This window comes from Sceloporus undulatus, chromosome 6 (genome assembly GCF_019175285.1).
Source record: "Sceloporus undulatus isolate JIND9_A2432 ecotype Alabama chromosome 6, SceUnd_v1.1, whole genome shotgun sequence".
NCBI lineage: Eukaryota > Metazoa > Chordata > Lepidosauria > Squamata > Phrynosomatidae > Sceloporus > Sceloporus undulatus.
The window spans coordinates 105,390,814-105,412,803 of record NC_056527.1 but is presented as its reverse complement, the minus strand read 5'-3'; the positions used below and the strand labels follow the sequence as shown (position 1 = coordinate 105,412,803).

The 21,990-nt window shown below is 45.4% G+C and overlaps 2 protein-coding genes across 6 annotated transcripts in view; both read left to right on the top strand.

Annotated features, from left to right (window-relative positions):
- Positions 1 to 5,013, top strand: part of CDC42EP5 (CDC42 effector protein 5) — a 38,122-nt gene extending 33,109 nt beyond the window's left edge. For all 5 annotated transcript variants that reach the window (XM_042475593.1, XM_042475591.1, XM_042475594.1 and 2 more), the window contains exon 3: positions 243 to 5,013. In XM_042475593.1, coding sequence (XP_042331527.1) covers positions 243 to 944 — 702 coding nt within the window. In that variant the 3' untranslated portion in view covers positions 945 to 5,013. The remainder of the gene's footprint in view (positions 1 to 242) is intronic.
- Positions 5,014 to 12,789: 7,776 nt separating this feature from the next.
- LENG9 (leukocyte receptor cluster member 9) lies at positions 12,790 to 18,318 on the top strand. Its single transcript, XM_042471335.1, has 2 exons — positions 12,790 to 12,907; positions 16,090 to 18,318. Exon 2 carries the CDS (start codon positions 16,111 to 16,113, stop codon positions 17,668 to 17,670), a length of 1,560 nt encoding a protein of 519 aa, XP_042327269.1. The 5' UTR covers positions 12,790 to 12,907; positions 16,090 to 16,110; the 3' UTR covers positions 17,671 to 18,318.
- Positions 18,319 to 21,990: the final 3,672 nt, after the last annotated feature.

Below are 21,990 nucleotides of genomic sequence, written 5' to 3'. Positions count from 1 at the left end.
TGGCAAATGGCATTGGCAGGCTGTGTGGTTACTTTCTCAATGATCTTGTGAGGCGTCTCTTACTGTTCCCATTTTGTAGATTGCAATCTAGCCCGTAATGGAGACTTGCCCAAGTTCAAATGAGAAATGAATGGCAGAGACTGGGACTCAAGTGTAGATCTTGCAGTTCAAGCAGTCTGGCAGGTAAGCCAGTGGAAATGCTCCTTTGTGTCCTCACAGTTTCTGTCTTTCTTCCTTCCCAGATGCCCATCCTCAAGCAGTCCCCGGTTTCCCATTCCAAGAAGCGGCCCCGTCTGGATCGGGCCATGATCAGCGCCCCATTGGGGGATTTCCGGCACACTATGCACATTGGCCGTGGTGGAGATGCGTTTGGTGACACATCTTTCCTCAGCAACCATGGGGGCTCCAAAGCCAATGGGCTGCCCCCTGAAGTGGCAGTGTCTCCTGGGACTCCATCTAACCCAGGAGATGTTTCTGGGCGCCTTGAATTGCTATCATCCTCTGGTAGTGGGAATGGTGTCCTTCAAAGCCCAGCAACATCGACACCTGATGGCAGCTTTGTGGTATTACAACACCCTGAGACAGAAGACCGGCAGCCCCAGAAGCCTCCTAATGGAGAAGACTGGGACCTACAGAAGTTCTCCTTGGAGAGCCCCACATTGGAACATGCTGAATCCCTTCTCTCTTTCCAGTTGGACTTGGGACCCTCCATCTTGGAGGACGTGCTGGGAGTGATGGATAAAGACTGGGACAGTGTCAGAAAGGAGGAACAGGAACCATTGAGGGCTGAAAGCTCTAGCCCAGTGGAGCAGCTCCACCAAGATGCACCAAGAGAAGAGGAGGAGGAAGATGAGGAAGAAGATGAAGGAGAGGAGGAGGAAGAAGAAGATGAAGGGCAGGGCTACAGTTTTGAGGATGAGCAGGATGAAGAGATTGGGCTATAGGATGCAAAAGTAACACTGGTCTTTGCTCTCTTTGGATGATCCTGCCCCGTCCCTCAATATTCCTTTGCTTTTTTTCAGCAGAATTTCTCAGGCTTTCTGAGATCAGGCAGCAACTAGCAGTCCATGGGTCAAACCTGGGCTACAAATGACTACAGGTTGATCCACTGCTTCTCTGTGCCCCCTCTCAAGGAGCCTTGTAGCCTTCAAATCTCTCATAGTTGAGTCGAAGAGGAAAATGGACTGAGGCAAGCATGATTCTTGCAATTCTCCTTCCTGTGCACACAAAGGCTGTGCATCAATTTCAGTTTGGTTGGGCTTTCTTATTTTATTTTCAGAAGGGAAAGCAGTTTGGCCTCCTATCCTTGTGATTTGTCCCAGAGTAGAAACTTGTTGGACTTGATGAACAATCATAAGTTACAAGACACAATACAGACTGCTATCTCTGAAAAACTGGGTGGCAGTTTTTATTATATATGGTTTATTATATTCCCTGCAATTTATTGCAATTTATTATATTCCCTCCAAGGCCTGGGATGGTAGACATCCTTTGATGTACTGACAAATGAAACTGGTGTTTCCAGAACCCTGGAATCAGTAAAGTGGCACATCATGGATACCGTTAGAAAACATTTTGTCTGTCTAGGACATCTTCCACGTCTCAGTGGTTGGTTCATTTTCATTCAACCTAACAGTGGTTCTCTATTAAACTGTGGGGTTTTTTTCCTGTCCAACCTTGGAACTGTTTTTGATAAACAAAAAGTAGGACAGTGGAGCTGGTCAATTAATTTTTCCCTATTAATCCGTGTAGTGGCAAGTGGTACACTTGTTTAGTGTGAACAGAGGGGAATGGGTTAAAAATGAACAAAGAAGAATATGTAGATGTTTTATTATTTTTCTTCTCCTGTCTGTCTCTAGCAGTTTCTCTAGACAATCCTTACTTTGTTTTCCTACCCATCTTCAAATGTCATAGTCAATAGTGTCTATCCATCTTTCTATGTATTTATCTGTCCGTAATTCTCTTTTCATTTCTTCATCCATCCATTTATCCCAGTGTTCTCATGTCTCTAGGTATCATTTCACTGGTTTTGGTGGTGGTGGTTCTGTTCAGTCAGAACACCAGTGTATCTGTGTATCCTACAGCAGTACTATCTGCACTGCAAGGCCTCTTGCTATGGGACTCCAGCCTCAATATGGTGTAAGACTGGAGAAGGAGGAAGGAGACGTTGGATGGTTTCAGGGAAGTTACTGAGGAAAATGGCTTTTTATCTGGGGCTGTGTGTGGGAGAGGAGAATCTTTCATATCTTCTCAAGGATCCAGACAAGAGAAGGAGGACAGGATGCGCTAATGAAGGAAGAATATTTTGGAGCATAATGTGAATTGACTTTTGAGCAAAATTGTAAATAGCCACTCAACTGGTCACCTATGGTGAGTGTAACAATTACACATAGGTGACCAGACACAAAATGTTTCGCTCACTGTTAGAAGGCTTTTCCCCATTGTCTTCAGCCCATCAATATATATTTTTAAAAACTGACTAAGATATGCTTGAACAAACAGGTCAGCCCCAGTACCTTTAATTTTTTTATTATTCTAGTAACCTTTTTTTGCAGATTTACTTACAGTGGACGAAACTGGAAATGTTCAGGTGGAGAAAACATTCCTCTTTTTTTCTTTTGATGCTGTGATGGGGTCAGGGGTACAGGGTTGCATCAATAGATTGCAGCTTCATCAAACAAACTGGACAGCCTTCCAAATAAGATGCTTTTAAGCTGAATACAATTAGTGGGCTGGAAATGGTGATAACTGGAGGGGAATTTAGTGGTTGATAGTAGCTAACAGACCTTTTTAAAAAAGAAACCTGGGATCTCAGAACCCTATTCATCACCATAACTGCCTGTCCTTTGGCCTCCTCAGTCCTTTCTTTTGTGCTCTGTTTAAAATGGCATTCCATTGAAGGCATCCTTGCCTCTCTTAAAGGAACTGCATGGGTGTTATTGGTGGAATGTTTTAGAAAACTCAGGCCATCTCCTGTATGTCTGCACATCATCAGGAAGTAATGGCAACTAGCAATTAAAAAATTAACCAGGAACAACTGGTGTTTCTTCCATTCCTCTACTTGCTCCTTTCCTTGTTACTTTGGCTGGCATCTTCTGTGATGTACCCTTTTGGTAGTCCCAACTACAGCATTCCTATTGGATCATTGGGATTTACATAAGTGTTGACTCACCAATCAACAGCTGATTCAATGGGTCTACTTTAGTTGGAGGGGTTTACCAATATGATTCAGGCCCTTTTATGGGCAAGGCAGTTTCAGAGCTGGAAAAATAATGGTTTTGAGCTCTTTCTATGGGTGCTTACAAATGTGGAGAGAAGGGAGAGAATCTAATCCATGTGAGTAGTAGGTTTTTGTAAAAAAAAAAAATCTCTATTGTGTACTTTCTCCAGATTTGTTCATCAAAACTGGAAAAAGGATCATTGTCACATATACAACCTTACATGAAGGTTTTTATCTGCTATCAGAAATCTAGCTGGCATTGTTCAGATGAGATTTCCCACCACCTGTCCTTGCCACATAATGGGGACATGATTTAAATTTATCAGCACGATGTCCCCAATGATGTTTTTACAGCCAACACTGGCACTATCATTTATCTGATGGCCATGCCTCTGATATGGCACGGGTCATTTTCTTCTACTTGTACCCCTTGTACTCTTCACCTCTTGCAAGTAAAGAGGTGATTTTGGAAGTGGGTGGGGAGAATCCATTGTACTGCTAAAATAAATCAAGACATTCTCTTCAGATGGCAGATCAATAAAAATCCAGAAGACCTACCTCCTCTGTCCCCTACCAGTTTCCACTGAATTATTCCCCAACTGCCGTCTTCTAAAACCAGTAACTAAAGGAGCTGTCACAAAAATAGGCAGCAGAGATGAGCAAAATCTCTTCTAACTTGAGCAATCCTTGAGCTGGTGGTCTTGATCTGCAACTTGGCTATGCTTCAGCCAGGAACACTGCAGCTATGTATGGGCGAAGGCACTGGTCTTCAGAAAGTGTGGGTGCACTGGGATCCAAAAGAAAGTAGGAAGAGATGGGAGTGATGAAGGAAGAGAAAGAGACAAGTAGAGAGATTGCAATGTGGAGAAAGGGAGACAAGATGAAGGTCATGCATAGGCTACATCCTTTAAGAGGTTCTCAGATAGTTTTAAACTTCAATCGCCCTTTACTCTTAGGAATTGTGGCTAGACCATCTTGGGCAGCTTTTCTCATGCTCACTTGCATGATATCTCCCAGAGTTTCCTGGGGTATGAAACCACTATGCTTGTAATACAGATGTGTTCCAGAGAGGAAGAGGTGGAAGAGGAGCAACGTCATGTGCATTCCCAAAATTGCTTCTCTCATAGGTTGGGGCTAACAGTGGGTCCCGAAACTGCGAAGTGTCAAAATGGTGGCTCTCCAAGAATAAAGCTTTTTTTTTTATTTTGTTTTGTTTTATTTAAGGATCGCTGTGGTTTTGCAAAACAGAGTGGTAGGGAAATGGGTGGTGAAGTCGAGGGTTTTGTTTTTAAACTTTCCTATTTTATGGCCTAACTTATTGTGTAACCTCAAATTTGTCCTTCCCGCTTGCTGTGGACTCTGTTTATCTCTGTTTTTGAATGGGAAATGTGAAAAACGATTTCCTGTAGTGACTCTGTGGGTCTCGGATGCTCTTTAAAGCTCTTCCAAGCATGTAGCCACAAAGTTCCAGCCACTGACTGCAAAAAAGATCAGGGCTGGGCTCTGATCTCCCTTCCCTTGGAGAGAAGATAAAGCCTCTCATTGTTTATCCTCATTTATTCACCTCCCAGCTTTAAGCCTGAAACCTAAATCTTAGATCCCCATGAGTAAGTGCAGCAGCAAGATGGTTCTCTTATGAACATTTATTATTTTGTAATAGCTCACTTTATGGATCCATGTGTAAGAAAATATCTGTATAGCCCTCCCTTCTCTACATCCCTACTAGCAGAATATTTGTACAGTGACCAAAAAAGTGTTTGATATTTCTTGTAATTAAAATCAAATTAGTTTCAGATGCTTCTCTTGGAATTTTCTTCACCTGCGTTGTCTTTTCCTCGCCAGTGTCTCTCATTGCACGTATTGTGGACAGTTGAGGTATTGATTCAACTTAATGAATATTTATTTTTATTTATTTATCTATTAAAATTTAATATCTAGGGAACTTGGAGTGGTGTACAAATGAAGTCAGTTTCATCAATTTGAAAACCATTTAAAATTTCAAGCGGTTAAAAAAAAGGAAATTTAAATAGGTTAAAAGCATATTAAACATTTTAACAGGCTTAGGAGGTTAAGAAAGTTTAAAAGCATTTCCTGTGCAGTTTGGAAGCAGTTTGTTGGGCCCCAAAGTCTTTAATAAAAAGCTATAGCCAGTGTACTGTTATCAGTTGCTTTAGTTAAGTATACTGAGTAATCTCTTCTGTCCCGATCTCCTCAACTCTGAAGGAAAAGTCATTCTGGGATTTGGAATTTTGTGAAATAGTTAGCCTTCTCAGAGAGTTTTGGTGATACAACAAACTACACATCCCAGAATTCCATAGCATTGAACCATAGCAGTTAAAGTGGTGCCAAACTGCATTATTGCTGCTGCGTAGATTAAACCTTTGATAAAAAATATTTAACTAAGTAGCTGACAGGAGAAGCAGCATGGCATAGTGGTTTGAGTGTTAGACTACAACTCTGGAGACCAAGGTTCAGTTCCCAGCTCAGCTATGAAACCCATTGGGCAAGTCACACTCTCTCAGCCTCTGGGGAAGGCAATGGCAAGCCCCTTCTGAACAAATCTTGTCAAGAAAAAGACTTCAGTCCTTGGGCAGATGTTTACAGGGAGAGGTGCCTTGAGTACCTATATCAGGAAGAAGACGGAATATAAATAAAAATGGTGGTGGTGATGGTGATGATGATAGAGGTGCTCCTTCAAGAATTGAGCTCTCAAAATATGTCTCAAACTTTTGCGCAGATGTCAGTTGCTGCCTGAGCACATCATAGACGATCACATCTCTCATGTTATTAGTTGATCAAAACCGAAAGGGTGCGGTTGCATAAGGTACACACCCTTAATGGTGTTTCACCATTAGAACAATGTTTTTCGTTGCCCAAATGAGAGTGATTCCTTTCACCTAATGAACCTATGGCTTAGCTTATACAGTATGAATAATGTTGCTACCATCTGTGCTGGTCGCTCTTATTTGGGGTGGCTCAGCTTCTGGTACATCATAGGGCATATTGCTGTATCCAGACTTTTGTTTTCTTTTCGAGGACAAGGTTGGTGGAAGTGAAAAGTTTCTCCATACTCATATTATGATCCTCAGTTATGTACTAGAGCAGAGTACTGTCTCAACAGATGCTGCGAAAAGAGTTGGAAGGTTTAATATATTGTTCCCAGGGGCAAAGAGATGATGTTGTTAACATGGTGAAGTATTTCTCCTACTTTGGCACTAACTTCTGGAAGCATCCTTTAATCCTTATGAGTTCAACAGAACTGGTGGCTCAGAGAGAACAAACTGAAAAACAACACATAGAAGCAACTCCAGATAAAAAGCAAGTTTGTAGGTTCTCTGGCGTCCTCTGGAGATCCTGGGGGATGGCAATGTGCCCAGCTTTAGGAGCACAGTAATACATTTGTTGGGTGTCTCCTGCCTTCCCTAGACTACTAAACTGTTTTGTGCAAGGCGTGCAAAAGAAGGTCAGTTCTCATGCAGTGTGGTCACACAGAGGAAGGAAGTAGTAAATGCCTCCTCCTACCATGATCACAAAAGGACCCCCAGGTTTGGAATTATGCCTGGCTATGACTCTAACAGAATACCAGCCAATATTCTGGTTTCCACTGAGAGGGACTCAAGGATCTGGAAGGCCATCAAAAAACAGGGAGACTGCACTACTTGTGGATTGATTGAGTCAAGAATGCTGAAGCCCTGATTTTGCAAGACCTGAGCAGGACAGATGATGACCAGAGCTTTTGGAGGTCTCTCATTCATGTTGTTGTCGCTGTTATGTGCCTTCAAGTCATTTCCAACTTACGGCAAGCCTAAGATGAATCTATCACAGGGTTTTCTGGAGCGGAAAGCATGTGACTCACCCAAGATCACACCAGTGGGTTTCCATGGCTGAGCAGGGAATCGAACTTTGATCTCCAGTCCAGTGCTCAAACCACTATACTACGTTGGCTCTTCTCTCATTTATAGGGTTGCCATAAGTTGAAGTTAATTTGATGATAACCACAAATGAATGAGTAGTGAATGCCATAGCACTGGTCTATTCAGCCCAGTTGTTCTCTGTCTCTCCCAATGTTGAGCTGCAATTCCCAGAATTTTGCACTGTTGATCATGCTTGCCTGGGCTTTTGGAAGTCCAGCAATTTCTGTAGGCTCAACCAAGGTTGGGCACCAGCAATCTTGCTCTTTATGGTCTGCCTTCACTGGCAGTGGTTCTGCTGGGTCTCAGACTTTTCCTTCTAGATAGTTGCACCTTTAAAAATGCAATGCCAGGGAATGGATTCTCTGGCATGCAGAGTATGCACTCTGCCAAAGATAGTAAAAACCCTTTCTCAACAGCATAGTACAATTCCCCAGAAATACATCAAAGTTGGCTCTTCTCAAGTAGTTGCCTCCCTCTTACCTTTTTATAACAATGGGTCTTTGGACCTGGAGAGTCTACCTAATGGCTGCAAATGCAAGCAGAAAACCTAGCAATCTGCTGCTGGGTCACCCAGTAAGACTAGGCACTCAATCTTAAGGTCAGTGTGGCCTAGTGGTTTAAGCACTGGACTACAACTCTGGAGACCAGGGTTCGATTTCCACATCAGCCATGAAACCCACTGGGTGACACTGGGCAAGTCACACACTCTCAGCCTCAGGGAAAGGCAGCAGCAAATCTCCTCTGAACAAATCTTGCCAAGAAAACCCCATGATAGCATTGCCTTAGGGTCACCATAAGTCAGAAATGACTTGAAGGCACCCAACACAGCCACATTCACTCCATCTTGGTGGTGTCATAGTGCTTTCTGTAATCACCTCCCACCCAATGCTCTTGCCTACTTTCATTTCCCTCACTGCTCTAAAACTAAGCTTTCCCTCTGTTATGGATGTTCAGGGTGTGAGCTGCTTATATAGTAAAAATACAAGAGGGAGGTAGCAGCAGCCTTGGAAGAGCACTAGATTTGCAGAAGGACTAAAATTGAACAAATGGGGAGAATCCTTAGGGAAAAACTTGCCAAATTAGCCAGTGCTTTCAGGTTGTTGTTGGGGTTGGAACAGAAAAGTATAGCTGGACTGTTGAAGCGTGTAATCTTCCATTGGACATTTGACTTGCATGCTCATCACGCAGACACATTTATTATGGCTCAGCAGTAGTCGGTGAAAAAGACCTAGGGACTATTGATGAACTGAAAACCAGCAAGACATCAGATAGGCAACGATCAGATGTCCCAACCGCCAAGGAGGACAAGGCATCACAAAATGTAGTACATCCAAGAAAAATGTAGGACATGACTAAATAAAAGTTAAAAACACTAAGGCAAAAATAAATTCATGCTTTGAAGCTATGCTCAAAATTTGGAATTTCTCCTGGAAAGAAGGTTGAAATGTAGAGGATTCATTAAGAAGTGGAACGTTTTTGTAAGTATAAGGAAGAATATATAATACGCTTGCAGTTTTCTTTTAAGATGATTCCAACACTACTGTTCTGTTATTGTGCCAAGGTAAGGGATTGGGGAAGGGGTTGTTAATAACCTGGAAATTGGGGGATGTTTATATGAATGTGAAAGATGTTCCATTTTTCTGTTCAGTTTTGGAGCATATAATAAAAATATCTTTTAAAAAATGTAGGACATAAAAGGAGGACGTCAGATCACCCTGACCCTGGTGGACTTGAGTCCTTGTAGTTTGCAGACTGTTTGAGCGAAGTTTCCTTAAAAAATGAAAAGAAGTGAGGGATCAGGAACCTCAGGATCAGATGGTGAAATATGCTGGAGAAGAAATTGGAAGGAGAAGGCCTTGTCTTTGGCCCAGCAAAATGGGTCTGGTTCAGTTTGGCGATGCTGGAGTTCAGCCTTTGCCACAGTTGCAGGAAAGCTGACAGATTTGCTTTCTTGGCAACAAGGGAATTGGATCAAAGCAGAAACATTTGTTGATCATGCTGCTTGCCCCCACAATTGACTCCAGCTGTAATATGTCTCTTTCTCTCTCTCTTCTCCCCCATCCTGGACCTTATCTGGGACTCTGATGGCTTCGTTTGCTGGTCGATCCCAGCTGTGAATTTCCTGCCAGAGGATAAACAGGCCAGGGGCCCTCATTGACACAAGCCAGGCCAGGGAAAGCATTGCAAAGGCAACCTGTGAAACACACCAGCTGGAAGACAGGCGGATGGGAATGAAGTCCTCACCCTTCGCTAGCTGATAAAAAGTCTCTAATCCTGGATTCAACATGCATTGCTGGACAGGAAACAGGGCGTGAGTCTGTCCATGTTGTCCTCCTGTTTATGTGCCTCCAAGTTATGGCAATCCTCTCGTAGGGTTTTCTTTGCAAGATTTCTTCAGAGGAGGTTTGCTGTTGCATATGCTCCAAGGTTTCTCAGATGGAAACCATGTGGCCAAACAACAGCAGAGTGTGGAGCTTGAGTTTTAAGAGCTGCAGGAGAGGACTTTCTCTTGGTCCCCCCATCTTCGTAAGTGCATTTGGTGAGGATGCAGGAGAAAGCTTTCTCCATGTCTGGTTCTGGGCGATGGCCTCCTCCCTGCTTTTTTGACCAGAAGTGATTTTTATTCTGGCAGGCCTTTGAATTTTAATATGTATGTGAGAGAGAGCCGGTGTGGTATAGTCTGAGCATTGGACTACAACTCCGGAGACTAGGGTTTGATTCCCCACTTGGCTGTGGAAACCCATTGGGTGACCTTGGGTGAGTCACACACTCTCAGCCCCAGAAAAATATTGTGATAGGTTCACTTGGAAATACTGTGTCCAGTTCTGGGCACCAAAATTCAAAACGAAGCTGCAGCGTGTCCAGAGTAGGGCAACCAAAATGGTGAAAGGTCAGGAAACCATGCCCTATGAGGAGAGACTTAGGGAGCTGGGTGTGTTTAGCCTGGAGAAGAGAAGGTTGAGAGGTGATATGATAGCCTTGTTTAAATATTTGAAGGGATATCATATCCAGGAGGGAGCAAGCTTGTTTTCTGCAGCCCCAGAGAATGGGACCCAGGGCAATGGATGCAAGCTATGGGAAAAGAGATTCCACCTCAACATTAGGAGGAACTTTCTGACAGTAAAAGCTGTTCAATAGTGGAACCCAAATCTTCAGAGTATGGTGGAGTCTCCTTCTTTGGAGGTTTCTAAACAGAGACTGGATGGCCATCTGTCAGGGATGCTTTGTTGAACTGGATGCCTCTTGTGGTCTCTTTCACCTCTATGATTCTATGATTCTGTGGTTGTTGTTGTTGTTGTTGTATGCCTCCACATCATTTGTGACATAAGGCAACCCTAATGAGAGCCGACGGGGCATAGTGGTTTGAGTATAGAAGGACTCTGCCAAACAGGGTTTGAATCCCAGCTCAGCCATGTAAAACCACTGGGTGATCTTGGGCAAGTCCCGCTGTCTCAGCCTCAGAGTACGGCAATGGCAAGCCCCCTCTAAAGAAACCTGCAAAGAAAAAACCATGAAACCTTAGGGTCATCATAACTAAAATTTCTAGACTTATACATGAGTATATAGAGTAAATCCCGCAAAGCTACACTATTGTACATGATGCAGTGAATCCCAAACTTTGGTTGTCCAGATGTTTTGGACTTCAGCTCCCAGAATTCCTAACTATTGACCAAGATGGAAGGGGCTTCTGGGACCTGAAGTCCAAAACACCTGGAGGACCAAAGGTTGGGAGCCACTGATTTAATGAGACTCGAGCATCCATGGATTTTGGTATCCATGGGGGGTCCTGGAGCCAAACCCCAGCAGATACCAAAGACCCACTGTATCTCATTTATAGGGTCGCTATGGGTCCAAGTGGACTTGAAGGCAGTTAACATCAATTCATGAGACACCTCGCTCCCCACCATGTTTGTTTAAAGGTGGTGCCTAATGTCTCTTCAAACAAGCAGGAGGTACCATGGCTCAAAACCGGTTGGGGAACCACACCTTCTGTGTTCAAACCCTTCCTCCTTTAGTGCCCCAAGCGTGGGAATTGGCTGTAATGATTAGTCAAGTAGTGAAGAAATGGCACTCTGCCCATGCTCAGGGGCACTGTTGTTTGGTTTTTATTACTTTTATTTAAAAGCATTTTTTCCTGCTAAGGCTAAATCCAGGAACAAATTAAACTCCAATGTAAAGATTTGGTAATATGTGGCTATATAGGCCAGCAAGGGCCAGGCTGACTTCAGGTTTGTGGGGCCTTTTCAGTAGCCCCTAAAGTCCTACTAGGACTAGTAAAAAGAATGTGTGACGGATAGGAAGTCATACGATTGGAATGAAGAAGCAGGAAATCTTCAAAACACTCACTCATGCCGGGAACTTCGTACCCAAACCTGTCTCATAGGAGTTTATCACACAGGAGGAATTTCTCTTAATTTCAAATGAAAAGAAAGTGGGGCCAGAATGCATTCACATTAATTTGCTAATTCAGCGAATTTACGTGAATTCGAGTTGTGTTCGAACTGACTTCCCATTGCCTGAAGATAGCTTGCCATTGCCTGAAATTGCATGTGGTAGTCTATCACGCAATAACCTTAAACCCCATGACTGTATTCGGATTGCCATTGGATTATACTTCCAATTTACCTTGTCTGATAAACTCCATAGTCCTTTCACATACAAATACACATCTGCTTGCTTCTGACATAGCTTTCCTTGTTTTGGGCAGCCAAGTTATGTAGCTCCTTTGAAGGTGCCTCTTTGGCTTTGCTGCTCTTCTTAGATGATTAGGAGCGAGAGAGTGTGTCTACACTGCATAAATTTTATTTATTGCTTTCAAGGATTTATATACCGCCTTTCTTCCACAATGGGTTTCACGGCAGGTTAAGTAAAGCAGTTTGACACCACTTTAACTGCCATGGCTCAATGTGATGGAATGCTGGGATCTGTAATTTGGTGGAGCACCAAAGCTCTCTGACAGAGAAGGCTAAATGTCTCACAAAACTACACATCCGGAATTCCATAGCATTGAGCCATGGCAGTTAAAGTGGTGTCAAACTGCTTTATGTATGCAGCGCAGACACAACATCTACACTGTACAAATAATGCAGTTTGACATCATTTTAACTGCCCTGGCTCCATCCTACAGAATCCTGGGGTTTGTAGTTTTGTGAGGCATCGGCATTCTTGGCAGAGAAGGCTAAAAACTTCACAAAACTACAAATCCCAAGATTCCATAGGAAGGACGTACAGCTCTGTGTTCCTTAGTCAGCCTGGCATAGTGGTTTGGGTGTTGGAGACGATGACTTTGGAGACTATGGCTATTTCATTCCCTGCTTAGCCATGAACCCCATTGGGTGACCTTGGGCAAGTCACACTCTCTCAGCCTCAGAGGATGGCAAGGGCTAACCTCATCTGAACAAATCCTGCCAAGAAAACCCCAGGATAAGATGGCCATAAGTCGGGAACGACTGGAAGGCACACAGCAACGACAAGAAACAACATTCAAAGTAGTGCTAAACTGCATTATTTCTACCAAGAATGCAGAATCCATCAGGAGGTCCCGGTCTACTGAGTTCCCATTCATTCTTGCATTGGGGAAATTGGAGGGGTCTCGCCCTCTGCTGGCCACTTTCGGGAAATCACTTTACAATCGCCTTCCTTTCCAGACCAGGAAGCAAAGTCTAGGTTGCACAAGGAAGGGGAGGGCTTCTGGACGCTCCTTAAGAGATAAAACAGCCCAAGATTTACCTCTATTTAGGCCGGGAAGAGACTGACGAGTCTTCGAGGAAAGGTAAATGACTTCTCCCTCCCCAACTCTTGATTTTCTTCCACTGCCTTTTTTGATTCCAAGGATGTTTAGGTGCTGAACTGGTTCAGGGCTTTCCCTTGCAAAAAAAGGCTTGCAGTTTCCTATGTACTGTAGAGCAGGGATTATTCCCAAACTCTTGCCTTTCAGGTGTTTTGGGACTTCAGCTCCCAGAATCCAAGGTGGCTAAGGATTCTGGGAGATGGAATCCAAAACATCTGGAGGACCAGTGTTTAAGAAACACTGCTATATAGGTAAGGCCTTTGACAAGGGGTCCCCTGTGACATTCTTGCAAACAAAGCTAGTAAAATGTGGGCTAGACAAGGCAACTGTTACATGGATTTGTAATTGGTTGACCAGCCGAACCCAAAGAGTGCTCAGCAATGGCACCTTTTCATCCTGTGACCAGTGGGGTCCCACAGGGCTCTGTCCTGGGCCCAGTGTTATTCAACATCTTTATCAATGACCTGGATGACAGAATTGGGAGCATACTTATCAAATTTGCAGATGAAACCAAATTAGGAGGAATAGCTAATACTCCAGAGGACAAGATCAAAATTCAAAATGACCTGAATAGACTAGAAAGCTGGGCCAAAGCTAACAAAATGAAATTCAACAGGGAGAAATGTAAGGTATTGCACTTAGGGCAGAAAAATGAAATGCACAGATATAGGATGGGGGACACCTGGATGAATGAAACTGCGTTTGAAAGAGATCTGGGCGTCCAAATAGACCACAAGTTGAACATGAGCCAACAGTGCTATGCAGCAGCTAACAAGGCCAATGTGATTTTAGGCTGCATCAATAGAAGTATAGTGTCTAGATCAAGGGAAGTAATAGTGCCACTATATTCTGCTCTGGTCAGGCCACACTTGGAATATTATGTCCAGTTCTGGGCACCACAATTTAAAAAGGATGTCAAGAAACTGGAGCATGTCCAAAGGGGAGCGACTAAAATGGTGAAGCACCTCAACATCAGGAGGAACTTCCTGACAGTAAAAGCTGGTGGACAGTGGACTATGTTGCCTTGGAGTGTGGTGGAGTCTCCTTCTTTGGAGGTTTTTAAACAAAGGCTTGAGGGCCATCTGTCAGGGATACTTTGATGGTGAGTTCCTGCATGGCAGGGGGTTGGACTGGATGGCCCTTGGGATCGCTTCCAACTCTTTGATTCTACGTACTGTATAATATAGCACATATATAGCAGTGGTTCTTAAACTTTGCTCTCCCAGCGTCGTAGTCCAACACTTCAACCCGTTTTGCTGGCTGTATGTTGCTATTTTGAAAACCTGGCAACACTGGAAAACCCCATGATATCATCATCTGGTAGTTTCCCAAACTTGTGCAGTGCCTTTCCTCATTCTAGGAGATTGGACTGGCTCACTTAAGGATTATTTACTGCTAATAAACTATGTTGATGTATTTGGTTACACTCTTTTCCCTGTGCCAGCACCCCCTTAGACCTCAGTCAGTGAGATGGATCCCACAAATAGGGGGCAGCCTTACTGAAGATGAGTCTTACCCATACAACATCAACTTTTCATTTTAAATAATGAGAATAAACAATAACGAAAGGGACATGGTCGTCTCTCATACAGTTACATGTAAATCTTGATGACTGTTGTTCTGCTGCTCACTTACTCCTCTAAACTTCACTTCCCAAAGGCTTACTAGAGTAAGGAATGGCAATAAGTCTATAATAAAGCTATGGCCTAAGAAAAATATAGGGAGAGCTTGTTGTGGGAAGAGGGCTTTTCTCTTCTAGGGTATCCCATAAAACATATCCAAGGGCAGCCATGTTGGCCATGAAGCAAAGTACCATAACATCCAAAGTCCACAAAACAGCGATACTTTTATTGGGTAACCAAAATGCACCAAATACATGTTGCAAGCTTTCAAAGCGCCACTGGTTTCTTCAGCAAGGAAAAATGTTCTCCGGTGTGATTTTTTAACATCTTTGCCTGATGAAGAAGCCAGTGGAGCTTTGAAAGCTTGCAAGGTGTATTTTGTGCATTATGGGTGGCCAATAAAGGTATCATTGTTTTGTGGATTTTGGATGTTATTGTGCCATGTTTATGAGCCCATCGTTTAATATGACCCTTTACTATGTCCTTCTCTGGATCCTTGAGGCATTACAGGTAATTCACCAGAAAAGAGTCTTCATGGTAGGGCCCAGCTTTGTTAATTCTCTCCCTAGGAAGACACTCTTGCTGTTATTTTGGCACCATGCAAATGCCTATTTAGTTTTTGAAGCTTATTAACATAAAGTTAATCAGTGTTATTTTTTTATGTGTTGCAGTATTTTCTTGCGGTGTGCTATCAGTCCTAAAAACAAACAAACAAGCAATCTATCCAGTCCTATAAATATCAGTACTATAAATAAAAGTAAGATCTATCTTATAGCTGATTCTCCCTCTAGAGCAGTTTCTTCTCAGGCTAGCTGATGGGGACCCCCCAGTGCACCACTTTGAGTAGCACTACTCTAGGAGATAGAGGTTGTAAGCTACTGTCAGAGGTCAGGAGAAATTCCACCCACCCTGAGCAATACCATGATAATATTGTAGTTGTTACGTTGGGCTCAATCTTAGCTAGAAAAAAAGGCAAATAAGTAATGATTATCCCATGTTGCAGGTTAGGTAGTACTGCAGAAATCACTCACTGCAGGAGCATGTTCTTGAATTTTCAGAAATATGAGTTCATTTTGCTCAGCAATTCACCTCTTGAAGCCTATAAATTATCACCTCCATGGTAGAAAATTGGCACTGCACTATCTCAGGGTTGAGTATTAATTCCCGGCAAGATCGTAGTCTGGACTTGGACTTAAACCAAGGACTTTCCGGTTGATACTCCAAGCATCGCACTGTACAAATGTGTACCTGATGTCATTTATGAATGTGATTAATATGTTGATTTTACAGAGAAATACATGGCTAAATCAACTGAAACCAGTTCTTTCATTTGATGTTTCAATAGAACACAAACTTGTTAATGGCTGGTTCCAAACTGGGTACCTCATTCCTTTTCAACATTTTCAGGGGAAACATATCTCAGATACTGTCATCCCAGTAAATACTTTTCCACTCCTTGACTCTCTTGCATTGTCCCTAGGCCACAAGATGAGAGATGGACGCAGATAAACTTTCCTCTTCTAATTGTGCTTTCTCCTGTAGATTGACTATCCGTTTACAGCAATGGCTGAGGTGAATCTCTCACTGGAAAAAGAACCCACTGAGCCTCTTTCTGATAACACTGTGGAATCACTTGAAGATCCAGGTTCAGTTCCAACCACACATTCATCTCCTGAAATCAACCCTGCATGCCCATTTTTCCTGGAAGGACGTTGCCGCTTTGGTGCCCGCTGCCGAAACCATCATCCTGGTGATACCACTGATGCTGATCATGTAGAAGAGCACAGACCCAACTGCAAAACTGTCGAACAGCTACCAGTTAGTAAAAAGCCTCCCATGAAAACAGCCGAGGATGTTATCTCACGCCTCCTCTGGGACCCCCAGGTGCCAGCTGAATGCTTCTCTATTGGTTACCTTGACCGGTTTTTGGGGGTAGTGGAGCAACCTTTCACTGCTTTCTCATGGGAAAATCTGGCTTCAGTTGGGCCTGGTGTACTTGCTATCCCCAAACACAGGATCCAGTACTTCAAATATGGCACTCGTGTGGTGTGGGACAAAGTCAGTCGCACCGATGATGTCTTTGGGTCCACAGGAAGTGGAAGAACCATCTTGGAAGTGATCAAGGAAGAAGATCAGGCCATCAAAGAGAAGAGCAACAGCCATCCTTCAAATGAAGATGGAAGGAAAGAAACAGGAGCGCTAGAAGGAGCAGCCAAGCACAGTGGCGAAGAGGGGGATGTCTGTGTTTCAGATGGAGAAAAGCAGCTGAACAGGACAGCTACTGGAACTGATGAAGTCAAGGAGAATGAGGAAGCCATGGGTTGTTTGAAATTGATTGGAGATAAATATGTCACCTTGGATGAAAACATTGTGACTGAAGAGAAGGAAACAGATGCAGTCAGCTCAGTTATAGATGGATATTCCATCAAGGAAGGAAAAGTGGACAAGCATATCTTCAGCATTGAACCAGAAGATGAACCACTGATGGAAGAAAGCATCACTTTGGAAAATGAGGCAAGAGTATACTTTCCTTGCCCTAAACGGCGTACAACCCATTTCATAGCAATCCCAGTCACCAGCCCAGAGGTCCGGGAAGCTGTGAAACTTTTCCAAGAGGCCCTTTGTAAAGTTCACCCAGACTTAGCTGAGTTCTGTGTGCCCTTGGCTACTTTACACCTCACAGTTGGCCTACTGCGCTTGAACACCCCTGAAGATATTTCCAAGGCAGTTCTGGCTCTCCAAGAGCTCCAAGCCAACAGCCAGCGCCTGCTGCCTCCAGCCTTGCTGCTATCCTTCCATGGGGTTGAGAATTTCTATTCACGTGTGCTCTACATGGCTCCAAGATCTGTACCCGAGCTGGGTTTATTGGCCCAAACTTTGGAGGATGCCTTTAGCAAGAAGGACCTGACAGTGATTCATCTTCCAAGCAAAGAGAAGTTTCACTTGACCATGGTAAAGATCCCACGACGGAAGGCAAGACCACGATTGCCAGAAAATCCCTCATGGCTTCCCACTATTGAACATTTAGGAACACAGGCAGTAGAGACATTATGCTTATGTGAGGTAGGAACAGGTAAGACTGATAGGTTTTACAGCACTGTACTTAAAATAGATTTATATTGAAGGTATCATCCCACAGGTAGGCAGCTTTAGAGCCCAGATCTACTCCATTTCGGAAGAAGAGTCAGATCAGGAACCTATGAGAATGCTGATAAGAGTGGAAAGCCGGAGGATGCTTTTCTTGGCTGTGCAACACAAACCAAATTATCTTTAGGAATCAGCCTTCTGCAATCAGAGAGTGGAGCTACATGCAAGGACATTTTTGTGAACAGCAGCTAGTGTTGTGCCTGGATAGCTCCTGGCTGCCATTTTGCTGCAGGGGGTGTTTGCAAGGAGGAAATGGATACCTCCTTACTCAATGCCTGTGTAAATGCGTAACAGTGGTGTAACCTAGTGTAAATAACAAAGAAAATTCCAGCTCAAGAATGGCATAATTGTGACCAGTAGAAGCGGTTTAATCCCACTCCAAATGAATTTGCAGCAGTGGAATCCAGAAACCAGAAACTTATACTAATTTCTGCAAGTGGCTTCAGTGGAGAGGACAGATGAAACTCACCAAATATAAAAATCACTATCTATCCAGAGGCACAGAATAGCAGTGTCCAGCTGTAAGGAGTATGAACTATGCCTATTTAACCTCTCCAGCTTCTCCTGACAGAGAGATAGACTTATTCAATTAAAATAAACTGCAGGGTTTAAATTGAGAGAAACTGAGACGGACAGGTTGCTTACCTGTAACTGTATTTCTTCGAGTGGTCATCTGCGAATACATACAAATGTTTCACTGCGCCTGCGCAGTGCTGCTCGGAACTACTGAATCACTGGCAGAGTTAACTTGCACATATTGAAGCTTTTGGCGGTAAACTCCGCCACCCGTTATAAGGCCCCTGCCTTCCCGCTCTTTTCCCAGTTCGCATATTTTTTTTCCGCCAAGCAGGCGATGGAAAGAGCCAATGTGAGCAGGACACTGAGGGACGGACGGGTGGGATTTTATTGTTTCGCAGATGACCACTCGAAGAAATACAGTTTAAAGTAAGCAACCTGTCCTTCTTCTTCGTGGTCTCTGCGATATCATACAAATGGGTTTAGACTGACAAGCTAAGGTATGGCGGGAGGAGTGTCCTGAGACCAAAGCTATGGTGAACCAAAGGTATATTTATTACATATAAACACCTTGCACATAATGATCAGTCTTTTGTTCATCACAAACAAAAAGCAAGAACCTTGCTAACCTGAGAAGGGAATAGAGGTCATGCAAACCGATCCAAAAGGACTTGTGCAAGCATAAATACAACAACATTAAACAGTGTCAACTGTACAAGTGTAGTGAATACAAAGAACCTCAGTAGTGCAATCAGTGCAATCCTGAAACCAACACAGCCTCCCGAAAGCTGTCTCGGATGGCCCTGGTGTCCAACCTATAATGTTTGATGAAAGTCAGAGGTTGGGACCAGACAGCAGCCTTGCAGATCTCCTCCAATGGACTCCCGATAGGAACGCGGAGGATGTTGCCATGGACCTTGTGGAATGGGACCGAACCCTGCCAGGGAGGCTTGCCTAGCAGTTCATAGCAGAGGTGGATGGTACCAGCCCACCCATTTGGACAACCTTGCGCTGACACAGGCAACCCCTCTTCGGTTCCGAGTAGCATTGGAAAAGTCTCTCGGACGATATAAGCAGCATTCTGTCCAGATAAAAAGCCAGCGCTCTCCTGACATAAGAGAGTGCAGGCGTCTCTCCTCATCCGAGTCGGGTTGGATGCGAGAGTGGGTAACACAATGTCCTGGCACATGTGAAAAGTAGACACAACCTTCTGAGGAAGGAAATGTCGGCGGAGACCACCTTGTCTCTGTGAATCTTAGGAATGGCTTGGTCCCTCCGCAAAGCACAGAGTTCGCCCGCACGGCGGGCAAGAGTGATGGCCACAAGCAAGGCGGTTTGTTTTCCAAGTCACAAGTCTCAAGTCCGCTGTGGCCTCGTTCAAAAGGCTTGGACTGGAGGGAGGACATACGACTCCAGGTTCCAAGCGGTGTCTGGTACAACACAGGAGGTAAAGGTTGGCACAACCCTTCAGGAACCCTTCACCAAGGGGTCTTTGAAGAAGAAACCTCCCCCCGAACTGATATTTGGCACAAAAGTCCGACAAATAGCATTTGATGGATGAGAGGGCAAGGTCCCCCCATCCAAAGTGCCAACAAAAACTCCAGTACCACTGGAGTGGAAAACCTGTGCAGGAGACCAAGCCCTTTTGGTCCAGGAAGAGGCAAAATTTCTTCCACTTTAGGGCATAAGAGCGCTGGGTGGAAGGTTTTCTGGCGGCCAGATCACCGTCGCACTGCTTCGCAGGGCGTTAGGGCCGAATCCTCCAGGCTACCACGGCAGGCTTCTCGATGTCGGGGTGAGAATCCGTCCGTCCTGGATCGACAGTCAGGTCCGGGCGGGTCGAGGCGAGGGAGGAGGAAGCATTCCTGGAGGTGGAGAAGGGATGCGAACCACGGCTGTCTCGGCCACCCACGGGGTGATCAGGATCGCATGCGAGCGGATCCGTTGTCCATCTTGGACACCACTCTGATGATGAGAGGGAACGGAGGGAAGGGCGTAGAGGAGCTCCCCCGTCCAGAGGAAGGCGAACGCGTCTCCGAGGGAGCCGTCGAAAACGCCTCCTGGAGCAGAACTGGGGACAGTGGCTGTTCCGGCTGGTCGCGAAGAGTCGATCCGGGATCTCCCCATCGATCGAAGAGGTCGCTGACCGTCTCTCGGGATGGAGCCTCCACTCGTGGCACACCGATGGAGATTGCTGAGGCGATCTGCCAGCTCGTTGTCCTCCCCGGGAAGGTGAATCGCCGCGAGGAGGAGCGTTCTCTGGATCACCAGTCCCAGATGCGGACGGTGAGGTCTAACAGGGTCTTGGACCTGGTACCACCTTGTTTGTTGATGTAGTACATCACGGTGGTAGTTGTCCGTTCTCAGGAGGACCACTCTTCCTGAGACTACTGCCCTCGAATGACTCAGTGCTTTTCGACTGCCAGCATTTCTCCAGGGCGTTGATGTGGAGGCGCGCTGTCTTGTGGAGACCACCTGTCCTTGTGGACCAGGTCGAGCAGGTGGGCGCCCCAGCCCTCCGATGCATCGGTTGTCAAGGTGAGTTGTGGCTGGGGGCTGGTGGAAGGACATCCCGGTGCAGACATTGGCGTCGTGGAGCCACCATCGAGGGAGCGGCCACCGGTCTCTGGTACCGTGAGCCACTTCAAAGGAGGGTCACTCAACGGAGGAAGACGGAGAGGAACCAGGACTGGAGAGTCGGAGCCGAAGTTTGCCCAAGGTGGTGACGAAGGTTGTTGAAGCCATATGGCCCAGGGCAACTTGGACGTCCTGGCCCGCACTTCTGTGGGAGATGCAAGGCCTGATGGCGTCGTCAGAGCGCCACGGAAACGGTCTGGAGGAAGAAGGCGGAGCATGTCCGGAGTCGAGAATGCAGCCGATGAACATTGACCTGTCTGGAAGTGTGAGGTGAGACTTCTCCCGGTTTGACCACCAGACCGAGGAGTCCCAAAGTGTAAGGCGAATGAGAGTGCCTCCTGCAGTTTCTCCTGGGACTCGGGGACAACAGCCAGTCGTCGAGGTATGGGAAACCATGTATCCTCTTTGGTGGGAGATAAGCCACTACCGGTGCCATGCATTTCGTGAAGACTCTCGGTGCCGTGGCCAGCCGAAGGGGAGGACTTGTAGTGGTAAGCGACTAGAGCTACAGCAAAGGCGAGGAATCTTCGATGGACCAGCCGATCCCGATGTGGAAATAGGGCGTCCTTCAGGTCGACTGTCGCAAACCACAGACCTGATGGAGCAGAGCGAATGGAAGCCAGGGTTACCATTCGAAAGCGACGGTAGTCAAGAACAAGTTCAATTGTCTCAGTCAAGGATGGGCCTGATCCCCCCATCAGCCTGTGGTACCGTGAAGTATCTGAGAAAGAAAGGCTCTAGACACTTGGTCAGGGGGGTAAAGGGGAAATTGCCCCTTTTTCACAGGGAGGCCCGCTGTCAGTGCGCACTTCGTCGAAGGTGTGTCCGATGGGGGTGGAGGTGGACATGAAGCTCCAGTTGGAGGGCGTCCTGAAACTCGAGGGCATACCCCTACGGACGATTTGTAATCACCCACGAGTCCGAAGTTATGGAAGCCCAGGTGTTAGCAAGGGCCTCCAGGATGTCCAGGAGAGAACACAGGTGACGGGGAAACGAAGTGCGCTGCGTCCCCTCAGGCTCTTTTCTTCCCCTGGTCGGTATCTGCCGGCGGGACGCTTGCGGTACCGTGGCGGGAAATTGCGGCGGCCCAGAGGAGGAGGAAGCTGGGAGGGATAACGGCGCCTCTGTGAGCCCTGTTGTGGG

Bases quoted from the DNA above. Each gene is read 5' to 3' on its own strand.
- LENG9 (XM_042471335.1), top strand. From the start codon at position 16,111: ATGGCTGAGGTGAATCTCTCACTGGAAAAAGAACCCACTGAGCCTCTT.